Raw genomic sequence first — 17,733 nt, forward strand, 5'->3', positions numbered from 1 at the left:
TACGGTATTGTGAAGATTCTGTGCTGGGAACATAAGCATACTCACTCATACATTTCTATGGAGTCCTCCGCTTCAGTTACATAGTTACTAGGGATGTAGCCTTCCTGCCTGTAGAGGAGACAACGGGGTTGATCATCCAACACTTCCCAGTCTGGGTGAGAGATGGATTTGTTTACCTTGTATCCTGGGGCTCAGAACCAGTCTCAAATGGTGGTATATAAAATGTCCTGCCCTCAAAGAGGATCATGTTGCCAATGCACAGCTGGCCGGTGGAGTGTGCAGCTTCTGTACTTGCAGCACTGATCACATATGCTCCACAACACGCGGGCTCAGGGAGGGGGCCACGTGCAGAGCTGCGCTCTGGGAAGTACTTGGGGGGAGAGCATATTCCCTTTGATGTGAGAAGAACAATTTCTGATCAGGATACTGAGTAGGGGAGTTATGATGCAGGATTTTGCATGTGTGTAGAGTAGGTGGGTGGAGAAGGCAATGGCACCCCACTCCAGTGCTCTTGCCTGGAAAATTCCATGGACGGAGGAGCCTGGTAGGCTGCTGTCCATGGGGTCGCTAGGACTCGGACACGACTGAGCGACTTCACTTTCACTTTTCACTTTCATGCATCGGAGAAGGAAATGGCAGTCCACTCCAGTGTTCTTGCCTGGAGAATCCCAGGGACGGGGGAGCCTGCTGGGCTGCCGGTGACTTAGCAGCAGCAGCAGAGTAGGTGGGAGGGATTCCCTGGCAGCTCAGCTCATAAAGAATCCACCTGCAATGCAGGAGCCCCTGGTTTGATTCTTGGGTCGGGAAGATCCCCTGGAGAAGGGATAGGCTACCCACTTCAGTGTTCTTGGGCTTCTCTGGTGGCTCAGATGGTAAAGAATCTGCCCACAATCTGGGAGACCTGGGTTCAGTCTCTGGGTTGGGAAGATCCCCTGGAGGAGGGCACCCCACTTCAGTATTCTTGGCTGGAGAATCCCCATGAACAGAGGAGCCTGGTGGGCTACAGTCTGTGGGGTCACAAAGAGTCAGACGCGACTGAGTGACTAAGCACAAAGTAGATGGCTACAAGGCTCAGGGAGAGCGGACATGAACTCACCCATTTTTATCCCGGGCACGCCACCAGGGTAAGTTGCTCTCCTCCAGGATAAAATACTCGTTGCCCTTATGCAGCTGTAGATCATTTGCATTCATTGGCATGTAGTCATAAAGGGCTACAACTTTTTTCAGCTCACTTGTCGAGACAGGTGCTGCTGTTGGCTCAGGGGGCAGTGGCTTTTTTAAGATCTGTGTTGTTAGGGAAAAAAAGTTGGGGAGATTGGCTAGATATCAGGCACTCTCCTATCGTCCCCCAACCATTCTAACCCAAATCAGGCAAAATAAAAGGTTTATTCAACATTCACTCAACAACCATTTTTAAGCACCCCTGCAGGGTCTTTCAGCATGGAATGCGCATCAGAACCATCTTGTGGGCAGTTAACAATCCCAACACCCAAGCAGTTTCAAAGACCAACTATGTCAAAATCTCTGAGGGTTGGACCCAGGCATCAGTGTTCATAAAGCTTCTTGGGCAAAAACCATCTGGAAAACTTAGCACTAAACTAGTACATGGACCCACTAAGTGGCTCTGAATCTTCTTTTCTTTGTTTGTAAAATGAACGTAATAAGAATTCCTGCCTTGCTTACCTACAATAAAAGCCTTTCTAGACCTCCAAAAGTAACCCCCGAAATCAAGTTTTAAAGTAATATATTAGTGGTAAATTCAAGATATTGGGTATATGGGCATTCACTGTTAAAATTTTTCAATTTTATGTTTGAAAATATTTTTCATTTAAAAAAATCAGGCTTTGTTTTGTTCTAAACAAGCGACTGGATTAAATGGTTGCCAAGAGCTTCCTAAGAAGCCTCTGTCTCTCCACCAAAGAGGAAGTCCTACTAAGAAGGCCAAATCCCCTATCTCAACAAGATTATCAATTTACACTGCCATATCCCAGGGAGAATTCCAAGACTCTGGTCTGTTTTCTGGGTGTGACTGTAAGTTTCCACTGAAGCAGCACCCAATTTCCCTGTATACCTGGTCCTCCTCAGGTGTGGGAGGAAGAGGCTTTTTTGTCTTGCGGTGAGAACTCCCAGGTTTTAAGCCTGCAAAGTAAGAAACCAGTGATCATAGCTACAGAGTACATATTTGGGAAGGGCCCAGGGACAGGTTTGGTCAGGAACTTTACTCTTGTATTTGGTGCCTTTATGTAAGTTATGAAAAGTCTTGATGGCTACAGCCCAATGCCAGTTTTCCCAGCTAGAAAGAACAGAGCATCAGCTGGCTTTTGGTTCCCACCCATCCTCTCCCCCAGGCTCCTTTATGCCCTGGCCAAAATGTACAGACCTGGGTTTGATAGAACCCTGAGAAAGTGATGGATAGAGTCAAAGGGGGGAGAGATTATACTGATCAGATCTCTTACTTCCATTTCTGTTCTCCAAAATTTGGCAGCCCATAGCATTTTTGGCTGTCTGAGAGCAGCAGAGATACTGCCCATCAATCCAGAAGCAAGGGTGATATTTCTGTACCAGATCATTGTTGTACCGGATTACTGTAAGAGAAGAAAAGAGAGAGAGGTGACATTTGACTTGTAGGAGAATCTACCTTAGGCATGTTTTCCTCTTTGAGTGTAGTGGTGAGCTTCAGACAACTGCCCCTTCCTCAGCCACCCTGAAGGGAAGCAAGCACAGGACCAGTTGGCTCACACGCTTCGCCGTGGAGCGTTCCTGTGTCATTCTCTTCAGTGGTTCTGTTACGATGACTATCTCTCAACCAGTGATCAGGGCGATAAGAATATCTGATGTGTCCAGAGCCCCAGAACAAAAATGTTATCTATGGTTTCCCGGTAGCCATTACAATCTTCCTGTAAAGCAGATGTTGACTCTGGTGGTCTTTCCCAGAAAAGGGAAACGATGTGACAAGCCAGCTCTCACTCCGGCTCTCAAGATACCAGTGCCCCAGCTTCTGGAGTGCTCTTTTAGAGCTATTTGTCTTTGTGAAAACTCCTGCCTCGCACTTTCTGTGTTCATGAAACAGTCAACAGAACAGAGCTCAGGATCAAAGGAAGGTGATTTTGCCTCTAGAATAAACATAGTTCAATCTTCCTAGGGCCACTGAGGAGGGTTGAGCTCCTTGTGGGAGATACACACAGCACTTCTATTTCCCTCACAGGGTTGTGAGGCCCAAAAGATCGCTCAGAATAGACAACAGCGTGGGTTGCAGATAGTAGGAATTAGTTTTACAGTTTTTAATACTGTGGTATTGCAATAATTTTAACGGAAGTTGATTAGACAAGTCATCCTGGGATCCTGTTGCCAGATGACAGAGAAGCAAAGACAAAGGAAATAACTGACGATAGCTAGCCTTGGGCCAAAGATCTAGGCTAGCCTAAGAATGTGCATATTTGAGGACATACTCATTTCAGCATTTGATGCTAAAAAGAAGCCCTGCATAACTTTTTTTAAAAGATAAAAATAAAAACAAAATAAAACCTTCCTTTGTAGAGAGCAGCTTAAGCCCTTAAGAGCTTGCTAGTCACACTCTACTCATTCAAGACTTTGGAGGAGGCCTAGAAGCTACTGGTGGCCAGGTGCATTTTACAGGCAAATGAAGAAAAAGTGCTGTCTCTCTCTTTTTTTCTTTCTTTTTTTAAAGTGCCATCTTGATGCTTTTCTAAACATGGATTTGAAGACTTCTAACCAGTGTCTCCTGCCCACACACACTCACCCCTCACTTTTTCAGCATATCCCTTCACCATTGCACCAAATGCAGAGTGGTGGGAGCTGATCAGATGGAGTGCAAGCTAAAAGGGGCTACATTGTTTGTAGAGGATTTTAAAACAATAATAAAGCCAATCAAAAGTCTGTAGGCCTTCTATTATCCTTATTGCCAAATTCAGACTTAAATTGAAGAAAGCAGGGAAAACCACTAGACCATTCAGGTATGACTTAAATCAAATCCCTAACGATTATACAGTGAAAGTGAGAAATAGATTTAAGGGCCTAGATCTGATAGACAGAGTGCCTGAACTACAGACAGAGGTTCGTGACACTGTACAGGAGACAGGGAGCAAGACCATCCCCAAGAAAAAGAAATGCAAAAAAAGCAAAATGGCTGTCTGAGGAGGCCTTACGAATAGCTATGAAAAGAAGAGAAGCAAAAAGCAAAGGATAAAAGGAAAGATATACCCATTTGAATGAAGAGTTTCAAAGAATACCAAGGAGAGATAAGAAAGCCTTCCTCAGTGATCAGTACAAGAAAATAGAGGATAACAATAGAATGGGAAAGACTAGAGCTCTTGTCAAGAAAATTAGAGATACCAAGGCAACATTTCATGCAAAGATGGGCTCGATAAAGGACAGAAATGGTAGGGACCTAACAGAAGCAGAAGATATTAAGAAAAGGTGGCAAGAATACACAGAAGAACTGTATAAAAAGATCTTCATGACCCAGATAATCACGATGGTGTGATCACTCACTTAGAGCCAGACATCCTGGAATGTGAAGTCAAGTGGGCCTTAGGAAGCATCACTACGAACAAAGCTAGTGGAGGTGATGGAATTCCAGTTGAGCTATGTCAAATCCTAAAAGATGATGCTGTGAAAGTGCTGCACTCAATATGCCAGCAAGTTTGGAAAACTCAGCAGTGGCCACAGGACTGGAAAAGGTCAGTTTTCATTCCAGTCCCAAAGAAAGGCAGTGCCAAAGAATGCTCAAACTACCACACAATTGCACTCATCTCATACACTAGTAAAGTAATGCTCAAACTTCTCCAATCCAGCCTTCAACAATACGTGAACCGTGAACTTCCAGATGTCCAAGCCGGTTTTACAAAAGGCAGAGGAACCGGAGATCTAATTACCAACATCCACTGAATGATCGAAAAAGCAAGAGAGTTCCAGAAAAACATCTATTTCTGCTTGATTGACTATGCCAAAGCCTTTGACTGTGTGGATCACAATAAACTGTGGAAAATTCTGAAAGAGATGGGAATACCAGACCACCTGACCTACTTCTTGAGAAATCTTAATTTAGGTCAGGAAGCAACAGTTAGAACTGGACATGGAATAACAGACTGGTTCCAAATAGGAAAAGGAGTACATCAAGGCTGTATATTGTCACCCTGCTTATTTAACTTATATGCAGAGTACATCATGTGAAATGCCGGGCTGAATGAAGCACAAGCTGGAATCAAGATTGCTAGGAGAATAACAACCTCAGATATGCAGATGACACCACCCTTATGGCAGAAAGTGAAGAAGAACAAAAGAGCTTCTTGATGAAAGTGAAAGAGAAAGTTGGCTTAAAGCTCAACGTTCAGAAAACTAAGATCATGGCATCTGGTCCCATCACTTCATGGCAAATAGGTGGGGAAACAGTGGAAACAGTGGCAGATTTTATTTTTCTGGGATCCAAAATCACTGCAGATTGTGACTGCAGTCTTGAAATTAAAGGACACTTGCTCCTTGGAAGAAAAGCTATGACTAACCTAGACAGCATATTAAAAGGCAAAGACATTACTTTGCCAACAAATGTCTGTCCAGTCAAGGCTATGGTTTTTCCAGTAGTCTTGTATGGATGTGAGAGTTGCACTTTAAAGAAAGCTGAGTGCTGAAGAATTGATGGTTTTGAACTGTGGTGCTGGAGAAGACTCTTGAGAGTCTCTTGGACTGCAAGGAGATCCAACTAGTCCATCCTAAAAGAGATCAGTCCTGGGTGTTCATTGGAAGGACTGATGTTGAAGCTGAAACTACAATACTTTGGCCACTTGATGCAAAGTGGTGACTCATTTGAAAAGACCCTGATCCTGGGAAAGACTGAAGACAGGAGAAGGGATGACAGAGGATGAGATGGTTGGATGGCATCACTGACTCAATGGGCATGAGTTTAAGTAAACTTCAGGAGTTGGTGATGGACAGGGAGGCTGGGCATGCTGCAGTCCATGGGGTCGCAAAGAGTTGGACAGGACTGAGCAACTAAACTGAGCTGAACTCTAGCAATTCTGAACAATGTTTCAGATACTCTTCCTAGCTAGAACTGATTGCTCCTACCCTGTGCTTGTCCCACCCCTCCCTCGTGCCATGCCCATCACTGAGGGATTTGAAGAACTTTGGGTGTAGGCTTCAGCACCAGTAGACATTTCAAAACTCTTCATCAACAACTAGCTGCTCTGATAAATTAAGCTATCCTAATATGCTAATGAGAGGCTATAGGACTTTCTAACCCCCTACCTCCAGCACAGTCATTAAGAATCCACCCTACATTTCCGAATAGTTAAGAGATCCCTTGAAGATGACACTCGTCTTCTGTTGGTTAATGCAGAGCTGGTATTTCCAACTACTTAGAATTGCAAAGGCAGTGTCTGTTACAAACTGAATGTTTGTGTCCCCCTAAATTCATATAATGATGCCCCCCACGTGATAGTAGGAGATGTGGCCTTAGGAAGGTACTCAGGTCATGAGAGTGGAACCTCAAGATGAGATTGAAGTGAAATGAAGAAGTGAAGCCGCTCAGTCGTGTCCAACTCTTTGCGACCCCATGGACTGTAGCTTACCAGGCTCCATCCATGGGATTTTCCAGGCAAGAATACTGGAGTGGGTTGCCATTTCCTTCTCCAGAGGATCTTCCAGACCCAGGGATCGAACCAGGGTCTCCCACATTGCAGGCAGACGCTTTACTGTCTGAGCCACCAAGGTGAGATTAGTGCCCTTATAAGAAGAGACTGGAGAGAGATTCTCTTTCTCTGCCATATGAGAACCAGTGAGAAAAGTGACCAGTCTGCCAGCCAGGTAGAAAGTTCTCACCAGCAACCAAACTGGCCAACACCTTGGTCTTGGAGTCCCCAGCTTCCAAAACTGTGAGAAATAAATGTTTGTTGTTTAAATCACTTGATCTATGATATTTTGTTGTGGGAGAACTAGGAGAAAACTGCTTACTTCGCCAGTGCATGGGGCCACGAAGCACTAATGGTTGATGCACATTCCAAGTATATCATGGACTGATCTCTCATATCCATTTTTGTCAGGATAATGGCTCAAATTCAGTTTGGGGCATGAGTGATTGGTTACCCTCCATATACATCATTGGAGTTTCACAAATGCCACTCATTTGTTTTGGTGAGTTCAGGTCTTTTGCTCATTTTTGAAGCTACAGTTAGGATAGGCTCTATTGAGCTTGACCAAATGAAGACAAGTGTCTGTGGTGCTGTAATACTGAAGTGCCCACTGTCATGTTCAAGGAAATGGAAAGAGAGAGCTCAGGGCTCAAGGATACAAGGTTTGCGTGGAAAGTACCACTGAAAAGAGATGGCAGTTCAATATGAGATACCTGACATCCTACTTTTTAAATTGAGGTATGAATGTGAATGTGTTAGTCGCTCAGTCATGTCCAACTCTTTGCAACTCCATGTAGTCTGCCAGGCTTCTCTGTCCATGGGATTTTCCAGGCAAGATACTAGAGTGGGTTGCCATTTCCTTCTCCAGGGGATCTTCCCCACCCAGAGGTAGAACCCAGGTCTCCTGCACTGCAGGGAGCTTTTTTTTTTTTTTCCATCCAAGCCACCAGGGAAGCCCTTGAGGTATAGCTTACATATCAATATATAAATTGAGATATAGCTAATATATAATAAAACATGCAATCTGAGGTATCCAGCTAGCCACATTTGTGTAAAACCATTTAACCACCACTCAGATCCAGCATCTCAGAAGGCTCCCTCGTGCCTCTTCACAGCCAATACTGCCACAGAGGTAGCCTGTATACCATGAGGCCCCCTTCTCATGTTAGTGATTTGCAATTGGTGCATTTCACTCCAGAGTGGGATAACATCACCAGAGTGGGATTTTATAGCTTCCAGAGGATCTCATTATTGGCATTGCCAGCATCTGGGGCTGTTCTGAGATCTTTAGGATTTGCATCTAAATCTCCCAACAACTATGGTGTTTGTTGCAAGGCAGCTACTTTGGGGCTGGTTAGCCCAAGTAGATTCTGGAGTAAATGAAAAAAAAAAATGCTTTCAGTAAAACACAAGGGAAGAGAAAGCAAAATTGAACCAATGAACCAACTGAAGTAGCAGTGGTTTCTGTTTGTTTTGGTTTTGTTTTTACTGTTGGAATTTTACTTACCTATGAAACTTTAATAGCAGGGCATAATCAACATAGTGAGGTTAATATCAGAGTCAATAAAACAAGTTTACATGTTGAATAGTCTTATCCTCGGTCATTACTCATAAATTGAATATAGTGGGCACTCTATATTTTTGAGCTAACCTACAACTGGTTTTGAAATTGGTGTTTGAAGTGTTAAAGGAATTACTAACTTATACATACCACATTTTTTCCCTTTTGGTTCTCACTCATCTAGTATGTCCCACCTTCCCCTATTTCCAAACTAAATCCTAGGTGTCCATCAGTGTGGATCCCAAGTTGGTGGTGATTGTTCTGCAGAAAAATCACTTAACACATCTATTCGTTGGTTGCCTTCTGTGTGCAAGGCAATGTATAAGGTACTATGGAGAGAACCAAAGAAGTACAAGTATATATGCCCTCTGGAACTCCAGCTCAGCCTCTGCATATATTTCTTTACCTTGTAGGTGGCATCTTGGTTTAGAGCACAGACTTTGGAGCCTGAGTTCAGAGCCTGACCATGCCACTTACTAACTGAGTGCCTTTGGGCCAGTTACTTAACCTCCTATACCTCTGGGTTTGTTTTTTTTGTCTCTGAAATGGGGATGGTGAAATTAACTGCCTCGTGTAGCTGATAGGAAGAAGAAATCAGTTAACGTACATCAAGGACTTAAGATCTTGGATCATAATAAGCATTACTGAAGTCTTTGCTCATTTTGTACCCTCAAGACTAAAGGTGACCTCTTCAAAACATGCCAGGAACTGAACTATGTGGTACAAGATATTGCCTATTTGTAATGTCCACATGGCTTTACTCTTAAAATATCTTGCGCCCAACTACAGGTGCAATTTCTGGGCTTGAGAACCAGGCAGCACAAAACTCTGCAATGAGTTTAGGCTTTAGCGTCAAACAGACTTAGGGATGTAGTAAGAACCCAGGCTCCACAGCTCACTAGCTATGTGCCCTTGAGCAACTTACTTAACCTCTTAGAGCTTCAGTTCCCTCATCTGTAAGTAGGGGTATAATACATACTAAATAAGCTTATCGGCAGGATTAAACGTGCTAGTATGTTTGAAGCACTTGGCATAGAGCCTGGTACAGAATTAATGCTCATTAGGTGTTAGTTGTTTTCAGCCCAAGGTTGCTGTGAGAATTAAATGAGATAATGATTACAAGATATCTAGCTTAGTGTCTGGCACACAAAAAGAACTAAGTAAATGACCCCTCTGTTTCTTTCTCCTCTTTTGGCTTGAAAGATCTGATGATTTTTGTATTGGCCAATCAGACTTGCATTCAAGGGACTGAACAAAGCTGGTGTAGTCAACCACCAAATATCAGAATCTACATGTTTATTAAGACAAAGGGCTGTCATGCAATAACCCAACCATGCTGTTATCAGTCTGCCATCCTTCCTGTTTCTCTAGGCAGCCTTTCCTGATGTCAACTCAACCAGTTAATCTCTCAGTCACTTGACATGTGGCTATATATACACACAAATATGTGTGCATGCATCCTGTGTAAGCATTTACAGTCGAGTTTATCTGAGCATACTATATGGTCTATGTGAAAAACTGAACTATGTTCAATTGAGGTCCTCACAAAGCAAGGAACAGAAAATAGCTCTTTGGAAAATATTTACCAACAATGAAAAGATGTACAGTGCTTTCTTGTACATTGCTTTACAGTTGCTGTGTACTTTCACATACATTACCTCCCAGAGATAGGTACCATGGACATCATTATTATTATCATCATTATTAACATATCATTATCATCGTCATCATCATTATTATTATCATCATCTTTCTCTTTCAGAAAAAGAACTTGAACCTCAAAGAAGCCTACTTACCAGAGGTCACCCAGTTTATCAGTGGTAGAAGAAGACTTGGAACCAGGGTCTTTACTCTGACCCTAAGCACTCTCATAATCACATATTAATTTTTGGGGAACCAGATATTTCATATCTATGATTCAAAATATTGAAATAACCATTGAGTACCATACCACACCACCATTGTAAATTGGTGTAAAGAATGGGACCTTTTTATAAATAGGGAAATGGAGGAGCCTATAATTACAAAATTGCATTAAAGAGACAGTGGTAGAACTGAGTTGAAACTCTTAGTCTAGCACCTGATCTTTCATCAAATATGAAGGAATATATTGTCAATTGTATCACTAATATTGAAGAAAATGAAATATTTCTTGCTCCCCTTCTCCTTTCTCATTCTCTCCCTCCTTCCCTTCCCCCCTTTCTTTTTTCACCTCCCTTCTTGCATCCATTTTTTTTCTTCTCTCCTTCTCCCTCTCTCCTTTCCTCCCCGTCCCCATTTTCTTTCCTTCTTTCTTTCTCTATCTTTTTCTCCCTCTCTCCCAATTTCTCTCTTTCCTTCCTCCCTCCCATCCTTCCTTTGGAAACTAGCTTATTTTCCAAGTAATTCTCACCATTTTTGAGCTGGTGAATCCAACGCTTCCTCAGGTCTTCGGTTGGGGAGAAGACATAGAGAGGCCCTTCATCATATACAACCTGGGGCAATGGACACACAGACTTCAGCAGTTAGGAGTCGGAAAAAAAAGAAAGACCTTGAAGCAACTAATCTTAAGCTACAACACTGGGTTGCCATTTCCTTCTCCAGGGGATCTTCCCAACCCAGGGATCGATCCCAGGTCTCCCACATTGCAGGCAGACGCTTTAGCGTCTGAGCCACCAGGGAGGCCCTTGTATAATGACAGTGGAATACAAAAAGGCAGGCTCTTCAGTGAGCAGCAGGGCTGGTGTCATGCAAAGAATTCCTGAACAATTCATATCCAAGGATGTAGGATTAAGAAACTCTTAGCTTTGTGAATTCTCCTAGGTCCTCCTGAGTTGAGTTTCAATTCGTGTGTAAAATTAGTTCATAATCTTTGTGTTTATCCAATGAAGGATATTTTATGATCTTATTAAACTTTGTATAGAAGATAATTGAATGATTTATGTAACAGATCTTGATTAGTACATATGAATTATAAACTTCATCAATATGAGCAAAATTTTAACTCATGGCTAATTTTCCCCCCAATGCCTAGTGGTACCCCCTAGCCAATATTAGCCAAAATAAACCAAGTTTGGAACTACAGACCTATTCAAAAAGAGTGAAGTCTATATTAAGCATCATCATCAAATCAGTCAGTAGTTTTTAAACACTCCACCTATACAAGACTTCGTGCTATGTGTTATGGAGATGTACAAAAGATATAAAACATGGTTTCAACCCTCACAGATTTAGTAGACATCGCAGTAGATTCTAAAGTCAAATGTAAATTAATTGTGAGTTACCTGCTGTTTACCATTATCCACCAGGCCAGTCACAACATCAACTTAGTGAAAAACAATGGTAGGTTTTGTAAACTTTGTTATAGTCAGGGACATGAACAAGATCCTTTTACATTTTTTCTTTTTGCTTGTTAGTCTTGCTGTGCTCATAAATCCATGACAGAAAGCCCCCTCCCCTGAGACTTTCCACTTCCTTTTCTGGCTTTCACTGTTGCAGAGACTGCTTTATTCACGGTATGTAGCCTACAGAGTTCTAAGGACATAAGCAAACCAAATCAGAGATTGATTGAATCTGAAGCTCTTGCTCTCTCTGATGGCTTACATTGCATCTGTCAAACAGATGTCTATGTGGCGCTTCAGTTATCCCAGACTTGAATAGAATTTAAGTTTATATGTAAATCTAATAGGGTTTCCCCACACTGAACTTCCTAATACTACTCTTTCCCTCCCCTTTTCTGTCTTTTCAACCCACATGACCACCATTAGATAGAGAGGCAGAATCAGAAGGAAGTGAAATGCTCACTCAACAAACAGCATCTTTCTCAATGCAGTTCTCATAGACAAGACACACCATAATAGAATTAGTGCCATTACGGATTCTCTTTGAGGTGTAAAGAGTAAAAGAAACTATGTTTGACTGGAAAATAGAAAAGCAAACACCCTCAGCCTGTGTCATCCCTGATGATTACATTACAGGTCCCCTTGTGAACTGATGAGAGAAAATACTTCACCTGGAAGGGGTAAGGGAACCTTTCAATATTTGAGATCTGCCCAGTTTCACTGCTCTCTTCCCTTCTCTGCAATGACAGAAAAAATCATAGTTATTGGTTGATGCATTACTCTTTTCTGGATTTCCTTAGGTACTGGGAGTCTTTTGCAGTGGTTCCATAAGACTATCCTGCATGGACAGTGCTAATCCTTAGTGATGGCTTCCTATATTCCAGGGGGACATGTAGCCATAGGATCCAGCACACCTTCATTCAAAAAAATCTCAAATTATTGAGGAAAGGGAGGTTACTCAATAAATGATGCTGGGACAAACATTTAACCACTAATATCGGCAGAGGTAGGAGAGTAGTTAAGGTAGCTATTTCACACCATACACCAGAATAAATTCTCGATGGATTCAAGAGCTTATGAAAGAAATGAAACTATGAATAACAGAAAAAAGCGAATATTCATATAATTTTGTGAGAGGCAAGGCCTTTCTGATATAATGCTAAAAGTTAGAACCATTGAGAGGAAGATGAGCTAATTTGGTGACATGGATTTTAAAACCCAGTATCGTTTAAAAAAAATTCAAAGATAAATGAAAAACTGGAAAAATATTTTCAACATATATTATAAAGTTAATATATCTAGATCTCTTACAAAGTACTGGGAATAGGTAAATATTTCAATAGAAAAAAGGGTCAAAAAATCAACAGGCAATTCACAAATGGAAAAAGTATAAATGAGCTATGGATGTATAATTGAGTAGCAAAAAAAAAAGACAAAATAAGTCAGCAATTAAATATTTAAAAATTAAATCATTTTTGGCTTTCAAATTAGCAAATATTTAAATTATCTGGTGTTGAAAAGAATGTAGAGGAATAGATACTCTCATATTCAGCTTGCGGGAATATATAATATTCAAATTCTACTTCTACAAAATAGAGTAAAACTATAAAAATAACCAAAGTGTACAGATTTCATTAAGAAAAGAACAAAATATTACTCCTAGGAAGTCATTTTAAAGAATAACAAAGATACATAAAGATGTATGCAAGAATGTTCCCCTCAACATGATTTCTGATATAAAATAATTGGAAACAATTTAAATGTCTAGTAATAGGAGACTAGCTGAACAAATTAGAATAGATCCATGATAGGGAACACTATATAGTCATTAAAATCATATTATTAAAGATTACCTATTGTCCTGGGGAAAATTTTTCATATTGGTAAATTGAAAATGTAAGTGGCAAAGCAAGGTGTTTAGTATGATTCTGTGTTTTAAATATATAACATAAATATTAGTGTGAGTGTATGTGTTGTTAATGGAGAAAAACATCAATAAGTCTGTACATGAGCAAGTTAATAGTTGTTTTAGCTGACTAATGAGATTATGCATAATTATATCTTCTTTATGTGTTTTCTTTGTATTTTGCAGAGTCTCTGTAATAAACATGCATTTACTCTTGTCATCAGAAAAAAATGACATTTAAAAAAATCAGGAAATCAGTAGATTTTATGTCCTCAGGGAAATGAGAGAAGAAGCAGTGAGAACCTCAAGACTCAGAGCCCTAGGGTTCTGGCTTGCAGACTAATTCAAGTCTGTAAATCTGATCCCGGTGACTAAGGGAGTAAAACCAATCATCCCTGATCAGCTTGAACACTTGATGGGATATCATCTTAAAACTGGTGTTACAAGTTTTCCAGTTAAGTGAGTTGTTCTGCATCTGGGGAAAAAGACGTTGAGACTCAGCATAACCAATATGTGGTGGAGTGAAGAGCGTATTGGTATAAGGGACCTTTGTGTCCCACCACTGCACAATATCACCAGTTTATTTACAGAGCATTGAAGTGTTCCAAGTTTCTGAACTCCACCCCACCCCCTGCGCCTGGTTCTAACAATCGTCTCTTCTCACCGGAATCTGTCTTTCAGGGGGAGGATTTTTCTCCGGAACCACTGTTTCAACGCAAGTGATCTTCTCAACATCTATTGAACCCTTCTTACTGCCTCTTTTCTGAGAAAGAGAATGAGGAAGAAATGGAGAAAGGTTAAGAGCGATTAAGCAACCAGATGATTAGATTTTGCTATTTCATCATTCAACATAGTGAGGTGACACCCACACTCTATATCAGGACCTGTCATTTTGAAAAAATGAACAGACAAACCAAACCCAAACAACTTCCAGATCTATTAACCTGATCTTTTTTGACTACCAGATGGAGAGCAAATGCATTGACTTTGTGTGCTTTGTTTTTATTTTAACATAAAAAAAATAAGGAAACAATTTCCAACTCTTGGGTTTCATTCTCAATAATCATTTAATGAGTGCTCACCAACTTTGAAAATCCATGGTGAGATTTCCCTGATAGCTTCTTAGCACCTTTGAATTTTTGTTCCAGTATGACTTCCCAGTTCTGGGTTAGGAAATGCTTTGCTGAATTTGAAGTGTACTTAGGTCCCTTCTATCCTGCTCCACCCCCGACTCCAACCAAAAAGGACCTACATCCTCACCAAGGCAGATTTAAGGCCAAGTCCTTAAAACTCAGGTTTCACAGCAGAGAAACTTACCCGACGTTCAAAGTCATACTCATAGTAGGAAAGTTTTTGCACGGTTAAGAGAAAGAGGCGCTTCTTGAAATTTAAAGGTGATGTTTTCTTTTTCTGCTGCGATCGCTTCAGAAAGATGCTCTCCAATATCACTGCAGCCATCGCTTCTTTCTGGAGCTCACTGGGTGCTATCGATAATGAAAGTTCTTGAAGACCCAGCACATTGATCCTCCTCATCCCTCCTGGTTCCCCCTCAGCCTAGCCACCTACTTTCAAATAGAATAGAAATGTTCAAAGCTAACAAAGAACGATCTTCTTACCTTGATGTCCTCCTTCCATAACCCTCCTTTCTGCCAGTTTTCAGGTATAATGGATGCACACTGGATTGGGGTGATTGGTTTTACATTATGTGTTCATATAAACTGGGTTCTTGCCTAAGTCAATGGAGTGCTCTGGATATCAACGACATGTACCATGTGCTTGGTAATGTCTAGAAGCAACTCTACCCTAACCACCCTTTTACTGAATGTGCAGAATCTGTGAACAATAAAAAGTCTTGGTGCAGCTGTTGGACCTAATATCCCCCAGAAGGTATAATGCAGGTGCCAGAACTCCACTGAGGCAGATATTGGACTTTCAGTTCCCAGTTTCCTAGACAGTGAGTGTAATTTTTCATACCTTGTCCCACTGGGGTCTGTAACCAAGGGGTCTAATAAGGATATGGAGGCTGCACCTGCAGTTGTGGACATATACTAACTGCCACTCAACCGATTTTGCCCATCCTTTGTAGCTCTGGCTGAGCTTTGTTCTAAAATTGAAAAACAATTTTTGAGAGGCAGTTGTTTTGCTTGGTTTTTGCTTTTCCCTTCCTTTTTGCTTAGATTCATTCTTTTGGATCATCAACTCTTAGAGATGCCATCTTTGATCATTTATGAAAAGTAACTTGTTTAGTCTCTCCAAACTTAACAGTAATTCAGAAAGATTCAGTTTGGGTAACTGAAATATACAAAGGCAAAGAAAGTTACACAAAGTCACCCTTGGTTTTATTTTTTTTTTAATTCAAACAAAACACACAGTTATTCACTTAAATGCACTATCTTGTAGTACTAATCCACAACTTTCATTAGAAAGATAAAGTGAAGACACAAATACTGACACAAAAACAGAGCATTAAAAAATTCTGGAAAAAAAAATCACCAAATGATCAGCCCCTTCCCCATCCAGTTTTGTTGGAAGTAAGTTCTTTTCCTGAAGGGGATAGATTTTGTTTTGTTTTAACTAAATTCCTTATGCTTTTGGTGGCAGAATAAAGTCAGTAGTTTTTTCCTACTTGACAAGCATAAGTTACTTCTCACACCAGGAAAGCAAAGGAATGGTTTGTATCGAAGTCTGAGGCTATCCACACCATTATTTTGCTCTTTCTTGTGGTGTAAACAGCTCTATTATTGTACTGAGGAGACAAAAATAGGTTACAGAAACACCAAGGATGTTCAGAATGATCACTTTGCTACTTGTTCATCGTCTGGATGCCACTGTTCTCTGGTGATAGATTTTTTTCAACTTTTTATAAATGATTTTTTGAGAAAATCAGGCCAAGGAGTACACTTTTCCCTACACCTTGCCACACAGCTCTCTTCCCTAATTCCCGGGTTGAAATCATCTCTCACAGGACTGAGAAACTAATAAGAGTTGTAGCATTCAGATCCAGCTCAATCCCCAAAGAGATTTCTTGTAACATTAAGATTTTTCATTTACTCAGAAGTAGTGATAACCAACTAATAATGGTCGGCTCTCAGGTACTGCCAACACATCGAGATCCTGTACTAATATCTTGTTTGTTCCCATGGTGAATCCCAATTAAGTACCTATTCACAACCAAAGATTCAACTTAGAAAAAAGAAAGTAATACCCTAAAGAAATCAAGTAACATGACCAGTAAATTGGATCATCTGAACAAACCACGTCCAGCTGTGCCTCTTTTAGCTGAGTAAAGCACACCCATCATTTTACCTTTAGGTTCGTTGCAAGCTCTTGGTGAATACACTCCCCGCTCAGACCCAGCATCTGCTTCAGCCTTGGCCTCTCCTCTTATTTCCCAATGAGACAGGTCCTTCTGGAAGCTGCCTCTGTTCTTTTTGTTTTTCAGAACAAATCCAGTTTGTACAAGAGGAAGCCTTCCTCTCTTTCAAGTATCTCTGTTGGGGTAGGGTTTAGAGCTGGTCTAAGTATGAGGAAGTAAGCCTCTCACTAGCCATCGCCCCTCTGAGCGTGGGGTGAAATGGCCTCTACCTGTAGATCACTGAGCTGGAGGACTGCTGGGATTTCCACGGCCTGATTGCTCCCTCTTTGATTGCTTCCCCCTATTCCTTGTGATCCATTCAAGACACACATGGTCTGACAATGTGGTAGCTCTTCCTTAGTCACCTCTGGTCCATTAATGGTGAAAGGAGAGGCATCTACTTTTATATCTTCCTGAAGGCTGGTGTGTAATGGACACTTTGCTTTAGAGGATAGTTTCGGCTTCTTTGGGTACTTATTATGGAAAGTCCTATTTTTTTTCTAACAATTTCAGCAGCCCACAGAGTCAACTGACCACAAAAGATGCACAGTGAGGGCTGACCCTGCACCTCACTCAAGTGGTGGGGGTGGGGTGGAAACGGAAGTGACATGAATGTTACACACACACACACACACACACACACACACACACTTCATATAGGAAAAGAAAGAGGAGAAAAAAGAATAGACACACTCGGCTCTTCATCTAAAACGTAAAGTTACAGTGTTATGATGTTCTCTTTATTAATCTACAGATGCAGGATTTTCACATGGCCATTTTGTGCAGCCTCTAGTCTCCCTATGGAGCTGCTGCTGCTGCTGCTGCTGCTGCTAAGTCACTTCAGTCATGTCCGACTCTGTGCGACCCCATAGACGGCAGCCCACCAGGCTCCCGCGTCCCTGGGATTCTCCAGGCAAGAACACTGGAGTGGGTTGCCATTTCCT

At 41.3% G+C, this 17,733-nt stretch overlaps 1 protein-coding gene across 2 annotated transcripts in view; it reads right to left on the reverse strand.

Annotated features, from left to right (window-relative positions):
- The window catches only part of BTK (Bruton tyrosine kinase), a 32,406-nt gene that overhangs the window by 9,097 nt on the left and 5,576 nt on the right, over nucleotides 1–17,733 (reverse strand). The window contains exons 2-10 of one of the 2 annotated variants that reach the window (XM_042242482.1): nucleotides 16,741–16,925; nucleotides 14,752–14,918; nucleotides 14,099–14,197; nucleotides 12,200–12,265; nucleotides 10,601–10,682; nucleotides 2,457–2,585; nucleotides 2,072–2,139; nucleotides 1,097–1,284; nucleotides 46–108 (exon numbers count right to left, since the gene is read on the reverse strand). In XM_042242482.1, coding sequence (XP_042098416.1) covers nucleotides 46–108; nucleotides 1,097–1,284; nucleotides 2,072–2,139; nucleotides 2,457–2,585; nucleotides 10,601–10,682; nucleotides 12,200–12,265; nucleotides 14,099–14,197; nucleotides 14,752–14,892 — 836 coding nt within the window. In that variant the 5' untranslated portion in view covers nucleotides 14,893–14,918; nucleotides 16,741–16,925. Of the gene's footprint in view, nucleotides 1–45; nucleotides 109–1,096; nucleotides 1,285–2,071; nucleotides 2,140–2,456; nucleotides 2,586–10,600; nucleotides 10,683–12,199; nucleotides 12,266–14,098; nucleotides 14,198–14,751; nucleotides 16,926–17,733 lie in introns of both variants that reach the window. The other variant, XM_060407959.1, reaches the window with a different exon arrangement.

This window comes from Ovis aries, chromosome X (genome assembly GCF_016772045.2).
Source record: "Ovis aries strain OAR_USU_Benz2616 breed Rambouillet chromosome X, ARS-UI_Ramb_v3.0, whole genome shotgun sequence".
Taxonomy (NCBI): Eukaryota; Metazoa; Chordata; class Mammalia; order Artiodactyla; family Bovidae; genus Ovis; species Ovis aries.